This window comes from Podarcis filfolensis (genome assembly GCF_964270895.1).
Source record: "Podarcis filfolensis genome assembly, chromosome: 14".
Classification (NCBI taxonomy): domain Eukaryota; kingdom Metazoa; phylum Chordata; class Lepidosauria; order Squamata; family Lacertidae; genus Podarcis; species Podarcis filfolensis.
Window position 1 is genome coordinate 28,357,990 of NC_139616.1, and position 18,862 is coordinate 28,376,851.

At 49.6% G+C, this 18,862-nt stretch overlaps 1 protein-coding gene across 1 annotated transcript; it reads left to right on the top strand.

The window, feature by feature from the left end:
• Positions 1 to 673: 673 nt before the first annotated feature.
• SCNN1G (sodium channel epithelial 1 subunit gamma) lies at positions 674 to 18,662 on the top strand. The gene is made up of 13 exons (XM_083584623.1): positions 674 to 792; positions 5,634 to 5,964; positions 7,094 to 7,397; positions 8,482 to 8,675; positions 9,956 to 10,059; positions 11,386 to 11,549; positions 12,685 to 12,786; positions 13,074 to 13,191; positions 14,466 to 14,544; positions 14,758 to 14,815; positions 16,264 to 16,325; positions 16,468 to 16,543; positions 17,215 to 18,662. Exons 1-13 carry the CDS (start codon positions 750 to 752, stop codon positions 17,629 to 17,631), a joined length of 2,052 nt encoding a protein of 683 aa, XP_083440749.1. The 5' UTR covers positions 674 to 749; the 3' UTR covers positions 17,632 to 18,662.
• The last annotated feature ends 200 nt before the right edge of the window (positions 18,663 to 18,862 follow it).

Below are 18,862 nucleotides of genomic sequence, written 5' to 3' on the forward strand. Positions count from 1 at the left end.
CCTCACTTGCCCATCTCTGAGAGCATATAGGTTAGGCAGGAGGGAGACAGGGGACCATGTTGCTTCAAGGGGCTGATAGGAGTTGTAGTCCAAAATAGCTGGATGGCACCAGGCTGACAGGGGTGGTAAAGAGTCCCTTCTTTTCACTGGCTTTTTCCTGAGTTTGATCTTCTTTTCAATTGTTGATTGGCTTTGGCTGTAATTATGTATTGGATTGTCTTTTTCAAGGAGGGTGGGTGTTTCCTTGCATTCTTTTGGCTTTTCTTACTGATTATATATCTGTAGTTGTATTATATAGTTTCAAACTATGTAACATCCCCTGGGGTTCCATCCTTAAGAAAGGGCTAAAATTATTTTAAATAACTACATAACCATGAAGCAAATCAATGCAGCATAATATAAAGCTGCTGCTCCACTTTGACGATATGGATCAAGACTTTCTTTCTTTCCTTCTTTCAAACAAACAAACAAACAAACACCATAATCCTTTCTCTCTGCTCCACTGCTGGACCAGGGTTGCGCCGGCCTGCTCCTACGCTTGTTGTCGGCAGGGGCCGCTGCAGGGCAGGGAGCGGCGGGCGAGTGGCGCGGCAGGGCGGCGAATAACCTGCAGGGGGCGCCGGGCGCGTATTGCAACCCGAGCCTGGCGAAGGCGTGGCGGCCGGCCGGGGGCGGGCTGGGGCGGCCGGGGCAGAGCAGAGCCAGCCGCGGCATCCCGCAGTAGGAGCTGCGCCCTCGTCAGCCTTGCCATGCAGCCCCAGCCGGCTCTCGGCGTCAACCGCGGCCCCGCAGGTGAGACGCGGCGGAGATGAGCTGCTCGGGTCTGTTCTTTGGGGCGCCTCTGGAAGCTGGGAAGTGCAGCTGCCTGGGTGGGAGGGAGGGAGATTGGAGGCGCGCCCACCTCCGAGGGTCCAAACCGGGGGCGGGAAGCCAGTCTCGACCGGAGGGTTGTGGGGAGATTTAGGACAGGCAGAAGTAAGGACTTAAACTATGGAACTCGCTGCCGCAGGAGGCAGCGACGGCCCCTGCTTTGGGTGGCGTGGCATTAAAAGAAGATTGAGCTAATATATGGAGGGGAAGGCTATCGATGGCTTCTGTCTAGCCCTCTTTTGCAAGCGAAAGCTTGTTTTCTCCTGCTCTGGAGGGTAGGTCTCGAACCAATGGCTCCAAGTTACAAGAAAGGAGATTCCGACTAAACATACGGGGAAAACTTTTGACGGTAAGAACTGTTCGACAGTGAAACAGTCTCCCTCGGGAGGTTGTGGACTCTCCTTCCTTGGAGGTTGGATGGCTATCTGTCATAGATGCCATAGCTGAGTTTCCTGCATTGCAGGGGGTTGGACTAGATGACCCCTGGGTCTCTTCCAACTCTATGATTCTATAATTGGTTTATATATTTATTCCGAATACCGGTTGCTTTACACCACAGGAGGGGGCAGTGCTGCTCTTACGCTCAGGTCCTGCTTGAGGGTTTCACAGAAGAGGCACAGAAGAGACCAGGAGGCTGGACCAGATGGGCCCTCTTTGGCCTGATCCAGCACTGCAGGGCTCTTCTGGTGTTCTTACTCCTCTGCAGTGAGGCTCTCCCAGGGCAGGCGTCTGCCCTCTCCAAGGGGTGGGTGGAGAGGCGGGGGATGGGGGACAGGAAACCAGAGCCGACCATTTTAACTAGCCCTCCCCAGGGAGAAGAGGGGGTCTCCCCAGTGTTTCATTTGCCACAGTTGGAGCTACTTGTCTTGCCTCCAAGCCCCCTGACATCTCCAAGCACAGACTAGGCTCCTGCCTGAAATCCTGGAGAGCTCCTGCCAGTCAGTGTTGACAGTGCTGAGCTCAAATGACTCAGTTGAAGGGGGGCTTTCTGTCTTCCTTCTCCATTGCTCAGAAGACTTCCTTACATCCCAGGTGGCACCATTTCTTCCTGATGGTGTCACAGGAAGATGGGGTTGTATCAGGGCTATAACAGCAATGCTCCTTGATTTCCCATGAAATTTCCTTCTTCTGTTTTTTTCTGGGGATTGGAGAGCAGGGAGGAGAGAGGAAGGAAGGTTGTTCCACCTTTTATTCTTATGTATCTGTTTCATTTATATGCCACCTTTTCCTCCCAGGAGCGCAATGCGGCATCCATGGTTCTCCCCCTCCTCATTTAATCCCCGCAACAACCCTGTGAGGTAGGTTAGGCTGAGAGGCAGTGACTGGCCCCCAGTGAAGATCTCTCGCAGGTCCTAGCCCAGCACTAACCACTGTGACATGCTGGCTCTCTCTAGGGCTAAAGTGAGATTCCCAGCTGGGGGGCAGGTCCCTTTGCGTATAGGGGGTGGCTGGCAGGGGCTGCCCTGAACTGTGTACCATCAGCAGAGAAGCCTCTGGCCTCTAAGGTAATCCCTTTGTGGGAAAAGGTCCCCTGGAACCACTGGAATTCCCAGAGGTGCGTGCATCTTAAAGACAGCTTTTCATCCCAGTCTATAAAAGGTGTTGATGGGAAGCAGGTGTTTACTACTGAGAGAACCCATTTCAGGAATCAAAACAAAACAGATATCCTCTGGTTGAACAGCCACCCATAGCTATAGGGAGATGCAAGCCTCAGAGTTTCACAAAATTCTTCAAACTGTGGCAACTCCTCTATCTAGGCCTGCCACATACCCTTTTACCGGTATATACTCTTTGTAAGCTGCTTTGAGGATTTCCGAGCGGCATATAAATTTTATGAAATAAAAATATAAATACCCTTGACCACCTGTATTTTGGGACCAAGACTGCAAGTGAAGGATCTCCTTGTCTTGTGGCATACACAATCCTCAACTCACTGAAAACAGGGGGTCTTAGCATAAATTGCTAGCTTAAAACACAGTTATGCAGGGATTTTTCCTCCGTTTAGATGGAAGTTGGTTTCAGGGGAAATGCGTCAGGTTGCAGTATTTTATAAGAAACGGCAGGATTGGTATGGCATATGACTAGTGTTGTGTGTAAACAACTTTCCAAACCAGCAGTAGGTGTACGTGGGATGCAGAGTAAACAGGTGCAGTGTGGTGCAGTGGTTAGTGTGTCGGACTGGGGACCTGGGAGACCAGGGTTCAAATCCTCACTCCGTCATGAATCTCACTGGGTGAGCTTGGGCCAGTCACTGCCTCTCCATCTAGCCCACCTCACAGGACTGTTGTGAGGATAAAGCACACACCCACACACGAGAGAGGGAGAGAGGCCCGGTTGGTCTCAGCCAGACATTGGGCATTCAATGTGCCACCAGCCCCATCCTGTGCAAACAAACACTCTGTGGAGATTCAGCAGAGGTCCTCCTCCCCTTTCACTTTCAGTAAACTCTTGGAATTTTTTTTTTATTCAATGCCAACTGACCTACGCAGTTCTAGGAAATGTTCTCAAGTAGCCAGTCATTGTGATGATTGTTCCCTATGGCTTTTAACAGGGGGAGTGGCCTGGCTCTTACTTTATTTATTTACCACGAGTATTTTTATAGACCTCCCTCTGCTAAAATTATCAGGCTGGTATACAGCGATATAAAAGTCAGGCCAGGCCTGAGTCTTACCATGGGAAGAGGAATATTTGTCTTTATTTGGTCCCCTCCCCATCTCAGAGGTTGGTCTTGGTGTATTGAACACACAGCACAAATGCAAGGCTGTGGTTTTGAGAGCAAAACAGCTCTAGCAGTAGGAAGGAGGGGCCAGCAAATGTCAGAAGGGGCACGGTGGGCGGGGAGACCCCTTTCAGGGAGGCTACAGCAGTGGAGTGCCAGCATTGGCAAAGGGTTAGCCTAAATGTCTTCTGAGGTCCCTGCTGACACTGTGTTTGTATTATTGAAGGCTCAACGGGTATCTGTGGCTCAGCTGGGGCCTCTGACAGTTTAAACAGGTTTGTGGCCGGTTTTAGATGTGCAGCAGTGGTTTTGTGATTAAGCCTGCCATGAGAACGTCAAAAGAGCCTGCTGGGTCAGGCCAAAGGGGGCCTTCTGATGCAGCATCCTCTTCTTCCTGCGGCCAACCAGAAGCTCGTTACAGGAAAGGCTCAAGCAGGACCTGAGCACAAGAGCCCTCTCCCCTCCTGTGGTTTCCAGCAACTGGTATTCAGAAGTATTACAGCCTTCTAACATGGGAGCAGGATATTGGCATCATGGCCAGTAGCACTGACAGCCCTCTCCTTCACGAATTTGCCCAATCCTCTTTTAAAGCTGCCTAGGTTGGTGGCCATTACTGCCTCCTGTTGAAGTGAGTTCCACAGCTTAGCTATGTGCTGCAGGAAGAAGGACTTTATTTTGTCTGTTCTCTTCTGAGTCTTCCAACGTTCATCTTCACTGGGTGTGCACAAGTTCTAGTGTGATGACTGTCTCAACGCTATGTGCAATTTTATAAACCTCTGGTCTGGATAGCTCAGTTGGTTAGAGCATGGTTGCAGGTTCAATCCCTGTATGGGGCAACGACATATTCCTGGGTTAGATGATCCTTACAGCTCTGCAATTCCGTAATTCACCTCTGACTCACCTTTTCCCTGAATGAAAAAGTCCCTAACGCTGCAACCTTCCATCATAGGAAGAGTTGCTCCATCCCCTTGATCATTCTGCTTGCCCTCTTCTGAACCTTTTCCAACTGTACAATATCCTCTACAACAAGCGTGGCCAACTCTCAAGAGACTGCAATCTACTTTCAGAATTAAAAACTGGCAGTGATCTACCCCCGTTTTGGGGGGGATTCAGCTCAAAGTTGTTGAGCTTTTTAGGGGTTAAAAAATAGCTTTTTGGGGAGGGGAGTGGGGGGTGGGTTAAAGGCAAGGGACAAAGGGGTAAAGTCACTCACAAAAAGATTGCTATGGATGAAAACAGCAGCACAGAGAAAGCTTCGTCTTCCCTTCTAGAGATCAAATAACAATGGAGGGCAGGGCAGGACTCAGTTTTAGTGACCCTAAGGAAAGGGAACCAGAGATCAGCCACAATCTACCAAAACCTTGATGGGAACTACCAGTAGATTGTGATCGACCTGTTGGACATCCCTGCTCTACAACAGTGTTTTTGCACCTGGCTTTCAACCACTTGCAACCAAGTGAAGATGCCTGGGCTCCAGGATAGCACCTGACATCTCCACCATCTGGAGATCATTGGATTTGGGTTGTTTTCACACACCAATACCCGATCCTGTAGAATTCTATCAGTTATATTTTATATGCACACATCGCTTCTCGGCCTTTTGGCTAAGATCAAGTGTAGTATATTTTATATGCACAATTGGAATGCGTTTCTGGAACCAAAATGCTTTTTCTGTGCAGCCTGAGCCAGAACAGACACCATTAAAGAAAAAGAGGTTGAAATAGGCCAATATATATGTGGGCTTTCCCGGTTTCAAGTCACTTTTCTTCTTTTAAGTTCTCAAAGCTCTTAACCTAACTCAAGGTTGCCATCTGAACTTGAAATATGTTTAACTGAGAATCACAGTCGGTCCATCATCTGAAAAAGAAGACTTTAGAGTCGTCTTGCCCACAAATGGCAACTAGACTTTCCGTTTTGGTGATTCCAACCTTGGTTTAAGGAGCCATTGGGTGCCTAGCTTATATATCTGAGTTTCTAACACTGCTCTACAATATCCAGTGCCTGCAATATCCTTGCTTTTTGCTTTGTGTTTCCCCCTCCAAAGTGTCGGCCATTAGCATGGCGCCTGCCAAGAAGATCAAGGCCAAGCTCAAGAAGACATTGCCCGTGACCGGCCCCCAGGCGCCCACCTTGCGGGAGCTGATGCACTGGTACTGCATGAACACCAACACCCACGGCTGTCGACGCATCGTGGTCTCGCGGGGGCGCCTGCGCCGCTTCCTGTGGATCCTGCTCACGCTGACCGCCGTGGGACTGATCCTGTGGTACTGCACTCAGCTGGTCCTCAACTACTACAAAGCCTCTGTCTCTGTCACAGTCCAGTTCCACGCACTCCCATTCCCAGCTGTCACCATCTGTAACATCAACCCCTACAAGTAAGTGAGGCTCAGCATCTAGGAAAGCTCCCCCAAGCCTGCCAGTGGACAGGGACAGCGAAGGGTCAGGATCAGGCCAGGCTGCTTTCAGCACAGTCCTGCTCAAGAACTTGGAATGTGGAGTCAGGGAGGTGACGCCTTGGGTGGAATAAATAATGGCAACTTATAATAGCAGCATTTAATTATTATTTGGAGTGCTCAGAGAGCTCCAATTCACAGTTCCCCGCCCTGGGCTTTAAGATCCCCTAAAGCAGCCCTGCTGAGTGTGCAGCCCTCACCTGTGGAACTCCCTGCTTAGGGAGGCCTCTCCGGCCTCTTTGGGGAAACGAGTAAAATAATCTTTTAGGAGGGATTCTTCCTTCTCTTGAAAATGCCCAAAATAGGAAATGTTGCCCTGCAAACCTGTGACACGAGTGTGGCGGTTGCAGCTGTATTTTTGTTAACAATTGCCATGGTGGAATGTCATGTATTTTGCGTCTTGTGGTTTGTAAGACACTCTGAGAGTTTTGAATAATAATAACATTTCCATTGCAATTTGCATTGCATAGGATCATGCCCTGAGGGACTTGTACAATAAAACAGTAATGAATGTTAAATGCCCCAGAAATATTGACAATAACCCTGCAAAGTAGGCTGCTATTAAATGTCCGGCTTATGAACCTGATCACTATGGGGCTTGTGTTATCTTGCTGCTGGACTATGGGAGTGGGTGGGGTGATTTTACATTCATCGAAAAGTGGCGTTTTATGTTCTTGTTTGTTGGGTTGTCACAGTAAGTACAGTCCATCAATCCACTTTAAACATACCTATTGATATAAGCAGATCTTATGCCCAAATAGATATCCAAGCAAGGTGGGTGATTATAAGACATATTTCCTAGTGTCAAAAGTGCAGGAAGATCTTTGGACTGTTGAGTGATGAGTGGCAGCTGTTTATCCTTCCCACTTTGAAGCACAAGTCTGCTTTAAAATAATTGTGTGTCAGTCTTGGTCCTTGAGCCCAGTGCTGGGCTGAGTGGATGCACCCAGATCCTGGCTATCTGATTTTAACAGGGGTCCCTCCCCACTCTCCTTGTAGCAAAAGATCTTGCCCCCTGTAGCAACCAGATCCCCTGTCTATCCCCCCGTAGGTACAGTGCCATCAAGAAACACCTGGCCGAGCTGGACAAAGAGACAGAGAACGCGCTGAGGTCCTTGTATGACTTTTCTGGAAGTAATATCAGGGAGCGCCGTGATGCTGGTGACCCTGAGCCAAGTGAGGACGGAAAATTCCACCGATACTTTCCCTTGACGCATTTAGACAACCTCACTCACCAGCAGCCTTTTCCAAATCCCTCCTCTGGTTCCAAACGGCGCATGGAGGCAAACATCATTTCAGGGGGCTCCAGCATCGTCAGCGTCAAGAACCCCCAGGATATTGTGGGATTCCAGCTGGTGAGTCGCCTTGCTCTGTGGCCTATGGGAGAACCAGATGCAGCTCTGTTGAGTCGGGTGCTAGCCTTATATTTGGGGCTGGCGGGCTTGGCACAGGCAGGAGGGAACGCTAGGAGATGGGGAGCCCCATGCAATGGCTTTGGGGCGTCTTCCAAATCATTTTCCATCCCCATCGCCACAGCCTTCCTCAACCCAGTGCCTTCCAGAGGTTTTGGACTACAGCTTCCATCAGTCCCAGCATGAAGCGGCCATGTGTTGCTGGGGCTGCTGGGAGATGTAGTCCATCTGGAGGGCAGGGGACAGGCTTGTGAGCTCAACAAGTGCCCTTTGCAGGCTCAGACCTGCACCTTGGATTGTGCCCAGAACTTCACCATAGGAAAGGGTGCCACTTGCCTCCTGAAATGTGGCTGGTGCAGCCTATAGCCTGGAGTTGGGGGCTTTCCTGTTGTAGCCCCTGCTCAGCGGAAGCCCCTGCCAGGCAACCTTGGTTGTTCTCCACTTTGGGCATCTCCAATTGAGGCAGAAAGCAGGTTATAAATCCTACTGCAAACAAATATAAATACTGTATACACATTAATTAGCTCAACAAACAAATGCGACAAGGTGTCCCTCCTGTCTCACAGTTGAATATGTCTTGCCTGCAGAGTTACGAGTCACTTGCAGTTCCAAGGCTGGATCAGAGAGATTTTCTTTCTGGGTCCAGGCATCTGAGGATTGTGCTCATGCCTTCTCTCTCTTTCTGAACGATTATTGTCATTTTATTTGTTGCATTGATATCCCACCCTTTTTATCCAAAGTGTACGTGGTCCTCCCACTCCTCATTTAATGCCCAGAACAAACCTGCGAGGCACATTAGGCCGAGAGGCAGTGACTGGCCCATGGTCACACCTAGTGAGCTTCATGGCTGAGTGTCAGGATTTGAACCCTGGTCTCCCGGGTCCTAGGCCAACACCTTAACCACTGCACCACGCTATTCTGTGCTGAGCCACCTACCTATTTCCACACTGCAAGGCAGCGTATGCATCTGTGGGGCAGCCCCACGGCCTGCCTGCTTGCCTGAGCCCCTGCTTTCTCTTCCTTCCAGTGTGACTCCCACAACAAGAGTGACTGTGCCCTTTACACCTTCAGTTCGGGTGTCAACGCCATCCAAGAGTGGTACAAGCTGCATTACATGAACATCATGGCCCAAATCAGTGCTGAAGAGAAAGTGAACATGAGCTACTCGGCAGAGGAGCTCATCTTGAGCTGCTTCTTTGACGGCCGTTCCTGCGATGCCAGGTCAGTCACTGGGAACAGAGCGGGGGGCAGAGCATGCTCCAGCACTGGAGGTGGAACATATCTAATGCAAATTAAAAGTGCTTTAGATGTGGGAAGTTTAATAGGGGCTTTTCTCTAGCATCCTTGGCGAGGCCAGACAGAAGTGTGATACACACCAAATTGGCCTTGTGCAGTTGGACAGGTGTTGCATGCAGAGCTCTCTGGCCTTGCGTGTGTCTTTTTAAGGACCACCTCTCAAGCCTTCACGGTTTGTGAAGGTCGGTGGCTGGAGCAGGTTTTAGCTGAGTTCTTTTGCTGGTGAACCTCTGAGGCAGTACAGTTCAGAAGCCACAAGCCCTTTCTGCAGCAGTGTCCAAAATGTGGTCTCACCCATTAGCTTAGGACTGCAGATATGGATGTTTCTGCATAGCAACCCGCCTGGTCTGCCTTGTGGTTTTCAGGTAGCAGCTTTACAGCCCACCCTCTGAGATCTGCCTCCCCAAAGCATCTGCTTCCCCCTCAATCCATGGGGAGAACAGACCTGTTCAAGTTCCCAACTGGGTAGTGGTGAGTCATGCCAAAGATCTTGCCATTTCAAGCAGAAACCTAGTCGTCACTTGGCTCAACCCACCATTCCTGCTTAGCCACTTGTTGCATTAACCCATCCTTTCCCAATCTGGTGCTCGCCAGATGTTCTCAGTGGGGACCATATACCCTTAATATGTTGTTGTTGTTGTTACTCATTAAACTTATTAGTTTCTCTTTTTTTAACAGAATAACTCAAAGTGACTTAGAACAGCAACAGAAATAAATAACACATACATTATGTCAGGGATTCCTTTGTTGTAATTCCTCCATTGCAGAGGGTTGGACTAGATGCCCCTTGGGAGATCCTTCTAGCTCTACGATTATATGATTCTAAAATCAGCATAAAACGAAAACCTAAAACTCATTCATATTTTTAAAAGGCAGGACTGAAACATCCCACCCACCAAAGGAGGCCACAGATAATGAAAACCCAAAGGTCTAGCAGAATATAAATGTTTCTTGCCTGGCCCCAGGGTTAAGTCTTGATGGTGTCAGGTATTTTTTAAGAGTTGGGCATCACCCAAATAATTTCAAAACTAATTTCAAAACTCTTTGTCCTTTGTCTGTTGGGAAGCTGAACAAAAGTCCCTGCAGAAACAATTTCTAATGCAGTTCATGTTAATTGGGCAATTTAAGCTCTTTTGTTGAGTTTATCTACAGTAGGTGGGGTAAAGTGCTTTTGAACAAATAAATATGTCTTTGGTCGGCGCCAGGAACTTCACGACGTTCCACCATCCGATGCACGGGAACTGCTATACCTTCAACAGTGGGCAGAACGGAAGCATCCTGAACACAACCACCGGAGGCAGTGAATACGGTAAGGGAGCCCTCCAGATGGTTTGCCTGCTTGATCTCAGTTGTGAGTGGGTGTGGGTGGGCCTAGATTCTTGTCCTGAGCTCTGTAGCCACTATCCAGAGTGCTAAGAGAACCTGTCCATTTGATCGCTTTGACTAGCAGAACTGATCCTGTTACAGATGCCACCTAACACCCACTCCACATTTGCAAGAAATCAGCCTTTCCTTGTGGCAGCACCTACACTCTGGAAACTCCCTGCCTATTGATATCAGTCAGCCTTCACTGTACTCTTGTTGGCACCTGCTAAAACCAGTTTTGTTTAGGCAAGCCTACCCAGACATGTAGAATGTGGATGTATGTTTTAATCTGTTTCAGTTTATTGCTGTTTTTCTCTTTCAAATGTTGTCAAGAGTTGCTTTTAGTGATAACTTTATTGTATTTTCCTCTTTGCAAACTGCTTTGAGGAGAGTGAGTGTGTGTGTGGGGGGGGTGTTTTACAACCAAGCAGTGGATAAATTTTATGGGGGGGGGAACCTAACTAGCTAACTAAGAGAAGCCTACAAAGTCCCAGCTGCATCCAGCTGCTCCTCCTCCCACCCTGCCCCCTTCCTCCCCTCCATGGATAGTCTTACCTGACCTGAATCTTGCATGCAAGCCTCTTTTCCACCATTAAGATTTGACATACTTGTCTGGGTAGCTGGTCCCTACTGAACTGGTGTGAATCTGTATGTGTACCCCTACATTTCCCCCCCCCCCCGAAAAAAGCACTGCTCTTGAGGGGCTTAAGTTCACCATTTTGAAAGAAAATACACATTAGGGGATTTCCTGTACCAGTCGCTGCCACTTTAGCTGAGACCTTCTGGCTTGTAAAGGACCTCATTTCCCCCTGGTAAATCTGCCCAGAACTGGACATCAACACCTGCCACCTCCGAGGGAGTTTCGGAGGGTGCTTATGAGAGAACGGGGCCTTCTCTGCTGTAGTTCCCTGTCTATGGAATGCTCCTTCAGGGAGGCTCGCCTGGGGTCAAACCTGCTATCATTGGTTCCAAATGTGCTTTATTTTTGCCAGGCATTGGATGGATTTTTACATTTTGGTTTGGCTAAATTTTTCACTGCAATTTTTTTTTTTAAAGATGCATTATTTTATTTTGTTAGGTGCTTCTGTGCAGAGAAGCAAAGGAGAGAACGGGAGACACAATAGTTTAGCTGGCAAGTCTCATCCCGTGTGCCCTGACTTTTTTTGGCCCCCGTCCCCACAGCGCCTTCTCCTCCTCTTCCTCCGGAGCCTCTCTTGGTCCCGTACCTTCCACTAGACTGGCCTAATCCTGCGCTCCTTCCTTTACACAGGGCTGCAGGTGATCCTGTATATAAACGAAGCAGAGTACAACCCTTTCTTGGTGACGTCTACGGGAGCCAAGATAGTGATTCACGGCCAGGATGAATATCCCTTCATCGAAGACGTCGGCACTGAGATAGAGACGGGCACAGCCACCTCCATCGGGATGCACTTTGTGAGTGGTGCTGCTGGAGCAGATGGGCAGCAGTCACCTGGGGCAGATTCTGCTCTCGGGTGCACAGGAAACCCCCTTCCCAGCATACGGCTGCCCAGTGCTCAGAGCTTTCCAAACTTTTCATGTTCGTGACATGCTTTTTAGACATGCATCATTTCGCAACACAGTAGTGCAGTTTTACTAGCAAACCGGGAGGTTAAACTAAACCCTTATAAGTGATACGGACACATACATAAATTGTAATACAGTGGTACCTCAGGTTAAGAACTTAATTCGTTCTGGAGGTCCATTCTTAATCTGAAACCATTCTTAACCTGAGGCACAATTTTAGTTAATGGGGCCTCCCACCGCTGCGGCGCAATTTCTGTTCTCATCCTGAAGCAAAGTTCTTAAACTGAAGCACTATTTCTGGGTTAGCGGAGTCTGTAACCTGAAACGTCTGTAACCTGAAGCGTCTGTAACCCGAGATACCACTGTAGTGTGACACACCTACACACTGAGCTGACGTACTAACGTGTCGCAACACACACTTTGGAAAGCTCTGCGCTGGCTGGAGGTCGTTTTGGAGGAGACTTTCTTTGCCATGTTCTTTGTCTTGTGTGGCTGTGACTAAGGGTCAGGGCTGCATTAAAAGGAAAAAAATATCTGAATTTGCATGGCCGATGATGGGGGCTGGAGTCCAGCAATACCTGGAGTACCACAGATGTTCACTCCACCCCCGAAAGTGAAACTATGAAGTGTCTACCCAATGAAAGATTAGATAGACATAAGACATTGTCAGGTCTTATGAGGGAGTTCATCCATACTTCAGGGGTACAACATCTGCTTCAATCCTGGCCATTGCCAAGTATTTTTTTTATTTATTACAGATCTTTCAGGATGTAAATCCTGCCAAACCTCCTTTGGGATGCCAGGCCTGGCTTCGGCCTCTTGGGATAGTAAATCCTGATAGCACACAATAGAGTGCATCTGAGCATGTGCAAAGTGCCTTTCCAGCACCCACACATCTGGGATTAAAGGAAGAAGCACAAGCGCAACCCAGGATGCCTCTTCCCTGCCCCACACACTCCTCTCCCATCACACACCCCACCTTGGCAGGCTCATACCAACAGAGTTCTTCCTTTCTATCCCACAGACAAAGTCCAAAAGACTCGGCTATCCATACAGCAACTGCAAAGAGGACGGGTCTGACGTCAATGTGAAGAAGCTATACAAGAACAAAACCTACTCTTTGCAGGTGAGGCATGTGCAGTGGCCGGGGTGTGGGACTGTGAGAAGTGATCCCATGCTCTTTCATCCCCCCAAGGGATACGGGGGGGGGGGTAAATTGCACCCAGGCAGCCTGGAGCCCCAGGACCTCTCTGCCTCATGGTTTCGTGCAGCCTGCACCAGCAACCGCAATGGTTCGGGCTGATGGAAATTGTAGTCCAAAATGACCATGCTGACTGGGGGCTCATGGGAGTTGTAGTCCACAACATCTGGAGGGCACTGACAGACACCCTGCTTGATTTCTCCCCCTCGCAGACCTGCCTCCATTCCTGCTTCCAGAATGAGATGGTGAAAAAGTGTGGCTGTGCCCAGTACGCCCAGCCCCTGCCCGATAATGCCGAGTTCTGCAACTACAAGAAATATCCAGACTGGAGTAAGTCTTCCCATCACTCCACCTGCCTGCTCTCCTCAGGAGCTGGGTCAAAGGCCCCCCTTCCCCCAGAGGGGGCTTAAGTTTCTCTGAGAGCTCTCTTTCCAGGAATGCATCCCACTCTGCCTTGAGTCCAATGTGAGCTCTTTGTTGCCATCCATGATTTCAGGAGAAAATGCCCTTTCTTGGGAAGCCATAGCTCTGGGCCTAAACCAGACTTTAGGCAAGAAGAGGCTCCTGCTTCCCTCTCGCCTTCCGCACACGTCTGCTTACATGGCCTGCTGCCAAGCTGCCCTTCATCATCCGTTGTCATCATCATGTTATTTGTATAGAATCATAGAATTGGAAGAGTTGGAAGGGGCCCCAAGGGCCACCCAATGTTGTGCAGAGCAGGAATCATAGTTGAAGGATCCCTGACAGATGCCCATCCAACCTCTGCTTTCAAAACTCCAGTGAAGGAGAGCCCACCACCTTCCAATGCAGTGGTGAACTTTGGGCTTTCAAATTTCAGTGGCAATGCCCAAATTCAGTGCCCGCCCCCCCCCGCCTTTCTGCCATTGTTGCAGTGTCCTCTCAGCTCAGCACCCAGTGCAGGTGAACCAGTTACGCTCCTCTAAATCCGCCTCTGTCCGAAGGCGCTAAGAGCTGTCCACTGTCGAACAGCTCTTAGCGCCAGAAGGTTCTTCCTGGTGTTTAGCTGGAATCTCCTTCTTTAGTTGGAAACTCCTTTGCTATGCCACCATTCCATGAAAAGAATCGTGCCCAAAGCAGCTCTTCAAGCGGGAATTGCATCTCAGAAATCAGCCATCGCAGGAACAATTTCACAATAGCATCCTGAAACAACAGCGTAACAGCAAATATAGCAACATACAAGAAAAACATTCACACCCACATTTCGGAGCTATAAATAAAGCCAGGTTGCATTAACAAGATGACTCCGTTCTAGCCATACCAAAAATAGCAAGGAGGTTGGACCCGTTTCTCCCAGGAACACCCCCTCTCCTTGATGTTGCTCACAGTCCCCTTCCTGCAGCAGCTTCTCAGGAGGTTTCCAAAGGCAGGAGCCCCTTGCTCGTTCACAGCAGAAGGCAGGAGTGAAGGCCATGCTGTTGCCTTCTCCTTGCCCAAGATGCTTCCTCAACAAAGTGGGAGCTTGCCTCTGTCCTGCGGTTGTCCTGAGACCTTTTTCCCCAGCCACGCTGGGATTTTGCAGGATTGGTGGAGGCTGCTGGGCTGCTCCTAACAGCCTCCCTTCTCTCTCTCTCCTCTTCCTCCAGTGTATTGCTACTACAAACAGCATGAAAAGTTTGTGAAGGAGCAGCTGGATTGCCAGGGGAGCTGCACAGAGGCCTGCAGGTAAGTCGTCCCCCACCATCCCCCTACCACCACCCCACAACTAGAATGCTCCAGGCTCCAATTACACCAATGGCAACTTCCTGCATCCTTGATATGGGTGGGTTTCCAAAGGGGGACAGGGCCGGGTCTTCTGCCATTGGGGTCTCCGGAGAAGCCATCAGGGTGCTGAGTCCTTCCCTCCATGCTTGCTCAATGCCTGCCTTGCCTCCCCAGCTTGAAAGAGTGGACCCTCACCACCAGCCTTGCCCAGTGGCCTTCTTCAGCCTCCAAGGTGAGTGTCTCCCCCCCCACAAGTCCTGTTTGCCTAGACCTCCCTTTGCCTAGGATGTGGTGCCCTTTCTGCACAAAAGAGGGCTGCCCCCTTTCCTCCTTCCTGTTCATTTTATCCCTTGAAAACTTGGCTATAACATACCTGTCGACTGTCCCGGAAAAAGTGGGACACCCTGTTTTTTCTCTCAGAAAAAGACAGTGACCAAAATGGCCGCTGCGATCGCACATGATTTCGGGCTGCACTGGTGTTCAAAAGCAAATACTTTTGGTCACTGTTTCAAAAACAAAAACAAAAACACTTTTTTGGGGGGGGGCATGAACAATGTAGGTCAAGTGATTTGTGTGGGAGTGCAGCCTTGGAAGATGGTGTCCTGGTTTATGGCCGGTTTGTATTGTAAGGAATGCTGTAAAGATTTATAACAATAGATTGATCCAGGAGTTTGCAGTAGGTAACACCTCCTCAGCTTAATTGCTGATGACGTTGCCATCATGCTTCAAGATACAAAGAGTTGCCCTTCCACAAGTACAGTGGTGCCTTGGGTTAAGAACTTTATTCGTTCTGGAGGTCTGTTCTTAACCTGAAACTGTTCTTAAGCTGAGGTACTACCTTAGCTAATGGGGCCTCCCACTGCCACTGCGTGAATTCTGTTCTCATCCTGAAGCAAAGTTCTTAACCTGAGGTACTATTTCTGGGTTAGCGGAGTCTGTAACCTGAAGCGTATGTAACCTGAAACGTATGTAACCCGAGGTACCACTGTATGTCGAGAAAACTGGGATAAGTAACATCTAATTGGTTTTTTAAAAAAATTCTTGATGTAATACACAGCCTTTTATCCCAGATACTCCTTGTTTCAGTCATAGGTTTCAGTCGTAGGTTTGTGTTTCTGTATATCTTGCAAGTCAGGTGTGCCCCACCCCTTGTTCTCTCGTTTCTTATGACGGGACTTTTCACTTACCTTTCTGCATCTCATCGCAAGTATCCAGATAACGAGCTTTATAATTTCTTCTTGTGAATGTAACATCCCATGCCCGCCTGGGTTTGGTTTGGTTTGGTTTTTACATATGTGTTTGTCTTGTGAAGTTCTATTCAATAAAAAATACTTTTTTAAAAAAAAAAGATCCAGAAGTTCTACTTCTGGAGGGAATTAAGACTATAAATTATTTTGGGGTGATATCTTGTCTCCAAATTATTATTATTATTACTAATTATTATTATCCTATCAGACTGGGTGGCCCAAGTCAATCTGGATTCCTCCCAATACAATATTAAAAAATTCCAAGATTAAAAACTTCCCTATATAAGGTTGCTTTCAGATGTCTTCAAAAAGTCAAATAGTTGTTTATTTCCATGACCTAACTCAATGATTTTGTGACTGGATCCTTACCCAGCGGCACGGCTTTTCTGATGTTCGAGCGTGTTCAATTAATTCTGGCTCTCTTCTTTTAAAGAAATGGATGCTGGAACTTCTGTCATGGGATAAATGGAACAACCGCGGTGAGACCTTTAAAAAGTAAGCCCCCCCCCCGCACACATATCCCATAAGAAGCCAGGGCTGCCCCTCCTAGGTGGGACACTGTTGCTTCCCAACCAGCCCTGCCTAATCCAGCTCCACTTCTCCTTCTCTCCCCCCTCCCCACAATTTATTTTCTCAGGGAGGACCTGGCAAACCTTGTGGTGTTCTACAAAGACTTGAACGAGAGGGAAATCAAGGAGAATCCAGCAAATGATGTGAGTGTTGCCTTTGGCCAACTTCTGAGTAGCCCCTTCTGGGAGGACACTTGCCAAGAGGGGCTCCTGCACTCAGGCTCAGGAAGGAGCTAAAACTGGCACCGTTAAGGGGAATCATCTCCCCATGGGCTCCAGCCTGGCTGTGTTGGTGGAGGGAGGCAGGAAGAGGGATCCATTTCCACCACACCTGCAGATTTTGCCCTAGTGTGGTGGAGAGAAGAGCCACAGCTCCATGGTCATAGAGCATCTGCTTTGGAAGCAGAAGGCTCCAGGTTCAATCCCTCGCAATGTTTCCAGGTAGGAAGACACACTGTGAAGCCCTGGAGAGCCACTGCCAGTCAGTGCTGAGCTAGACAAGCCACTTAGTAGAAGGCAGCATCCAACAATGGCCATCATTCAGGGGCCATTTGCTTTGCACAAAGAAGGTCCCATGTTCAGTCCCAAGTGTTTTCTGGTAGGGTTGGGTGGGGCAAGGAGACAGTGGAATAGAGGGAGTGTCCTTTCAGTGGCCAGGGGAGTGGGGAGCCTTCAGTGGTCCATGGAGCACCCTGGGATTATCAGAGGCTGGTGTTTCCATACAGGGAAATACTTCTCCACATAGAAATTAAACCCTGCCAGGAAACCCCCCAGGAGAAAACTGGTGACGAAGTGCTCCCTCTGTCCCTTTCCAGCCCGTCATTCTTGTCTCCAACATTGGGGGCCAGCTGGGCCTCTGGATGAGCTGCTCCATGGTCTGTGTCATTGAGATTGTGGAGGTCTTCTTCCTCGACACCATTTGCATCATCTTGCGCCACCACTGGCAGAAGGCCAAGAAGTGGTGGCGGGGCAAGAACAGGGAGCAAGAGGAGGAGGAGGAAGAAGAGGCAGAGGCAGAATCAACCCCCCAAAATGGCCTGCAGGGCCACGACAACCCAGCCTGCACTGCAGACGACGACGACCTGCCCACCTTCAACACAGCCATGCGCCTGCCCCTCTCACTGGAGCACCCACCCCCTAGGACCCCCCCGCCCAACTACAGCACCCTGCGGCTGGCCAGCACCTTTCCAGAGCAGCTGGATGACACCCTGGAGGTCCGGACAACCCAGTGATGCCCTTGACCCCAGCAGGAAAGGCCGCTCCTTGGACTCGGCGGCTGGACTTACCCTCTGGCGGGACGGGGGACAGAAGCCGCTTGCCCCAATCAGAACTGCACCTGCTCTGTGCTCTGCCATTCTGCTAGCCAGACACTTGATGCCGTTTCTGTATTAATTCCCGCTCTGCCCCTCGCTGGGGGTGAGCCAGGCTTTTTGCTGGGGCGGCTGCTGTCGCGATGCTTGGGTGTCCGAGGACAGATCCTGTCTGGAGGTGGGAGCTTAGTCCATGACCTTGGACCCCCAAACAACAGCTGCTGACTCTGCGGCAGAGAGCTGTGACTTCTTAGGGAACGGACAAGCCCAGCTGCACCTTGACCCTCAGGCACGGAAGATGGTTGTAGGTTCAGTAAGATCCAGGTTCCCTTTTGCTGTAGCTGAAAGCAGCTCCCTGGAAGGGAGCTAAGTGCTGCCTTCAAGATTTTGCCTTTGTCCCAAAGCTGTAAACGTTCTGAGAGCACACCTCGCTGAAGGAGCAGCCTTGGCTCTCAAGGGGGGCCTTTTAATCCTGCTTCTGAAAAGAGCTGCATCCCCATGACCAGCTACACCCACACATGCACCCACAGCCCTGCCTGGTGCACTTAATGGGGTACATTTTGCTGCCACCTCCTCCCATGCAAGGTCCATCCGCTGGAGGAGCTGGTAATACTAGGGGGCAGGACAGTGCAAGTGGCTGGGAATCACATGTGGGGAGAGGGCTGCTGCTATTGTGCTCAGGTCCTGCTTGCGGTTTCCCCATAGAGGCATCTGCCTGGCTGCTGTGAGAAAAGGGGGCTGGACTCCCGACAGGCCCCCTTTCACCTGATCCAGGGCCCTTTGGATGCAGGGGCTGTGGCGGAGGTGGCAAGCAGGAAGGAGTGAAAAAAAAGACTTGCCTCATGTGCAATATATGGTGGTGGTGTTTTTAAGCTTAATAATTTAACAACCAAGACCAACCCCTGGGAACTGTGGAAGGGGAGAAATGCCTTTAATAAAATATTTGTAAGGAACAGCCTGTGTCTGTGCATGTGTGATCTTTTCCCCGGGAAATCGGGTAGGGCTGGAGCTAAGGATCTTGGGGCCTCCCTGGAAGCTGAAAGGGACTCCTGCCAGGGTCCTTCCACCAGCCAGAGCCAATGAAGGGGTGCAAGCATCTGCCTCCACAAAGGTCCCGGACACCCTACTTTCTGCTTTGCCCCAGTCATGAGCC

What these genes read in the sequence shown, in the direction of transcription:
- SCNN1G (XM_083584623.1), top strand. Translation starts at nt 750, where the DNA reads ATGCAGCCCCAGCCGGCTCTCGGCGTCAACCGCGGCCCCGCAG. An exon ending in AGCTGCACAGAGGCCTGCAG is followed by an intron (nt 14,545 to 14,757) that starts GTAAGTCGTCCC and finishes TTGCCTCCCCAG; the next exon opens with CTTGAAAGAGTGGACCCTCA. An exon ending in AGGAGAATCCAGCAAATGAT is followed by an intron (nt 16,544 to 17,214) that starts GTGAGTGTTGCC and finishes GTCCCTTTCCAG; the next exon opens with CCCGTCATTCTTGTCTCCAA.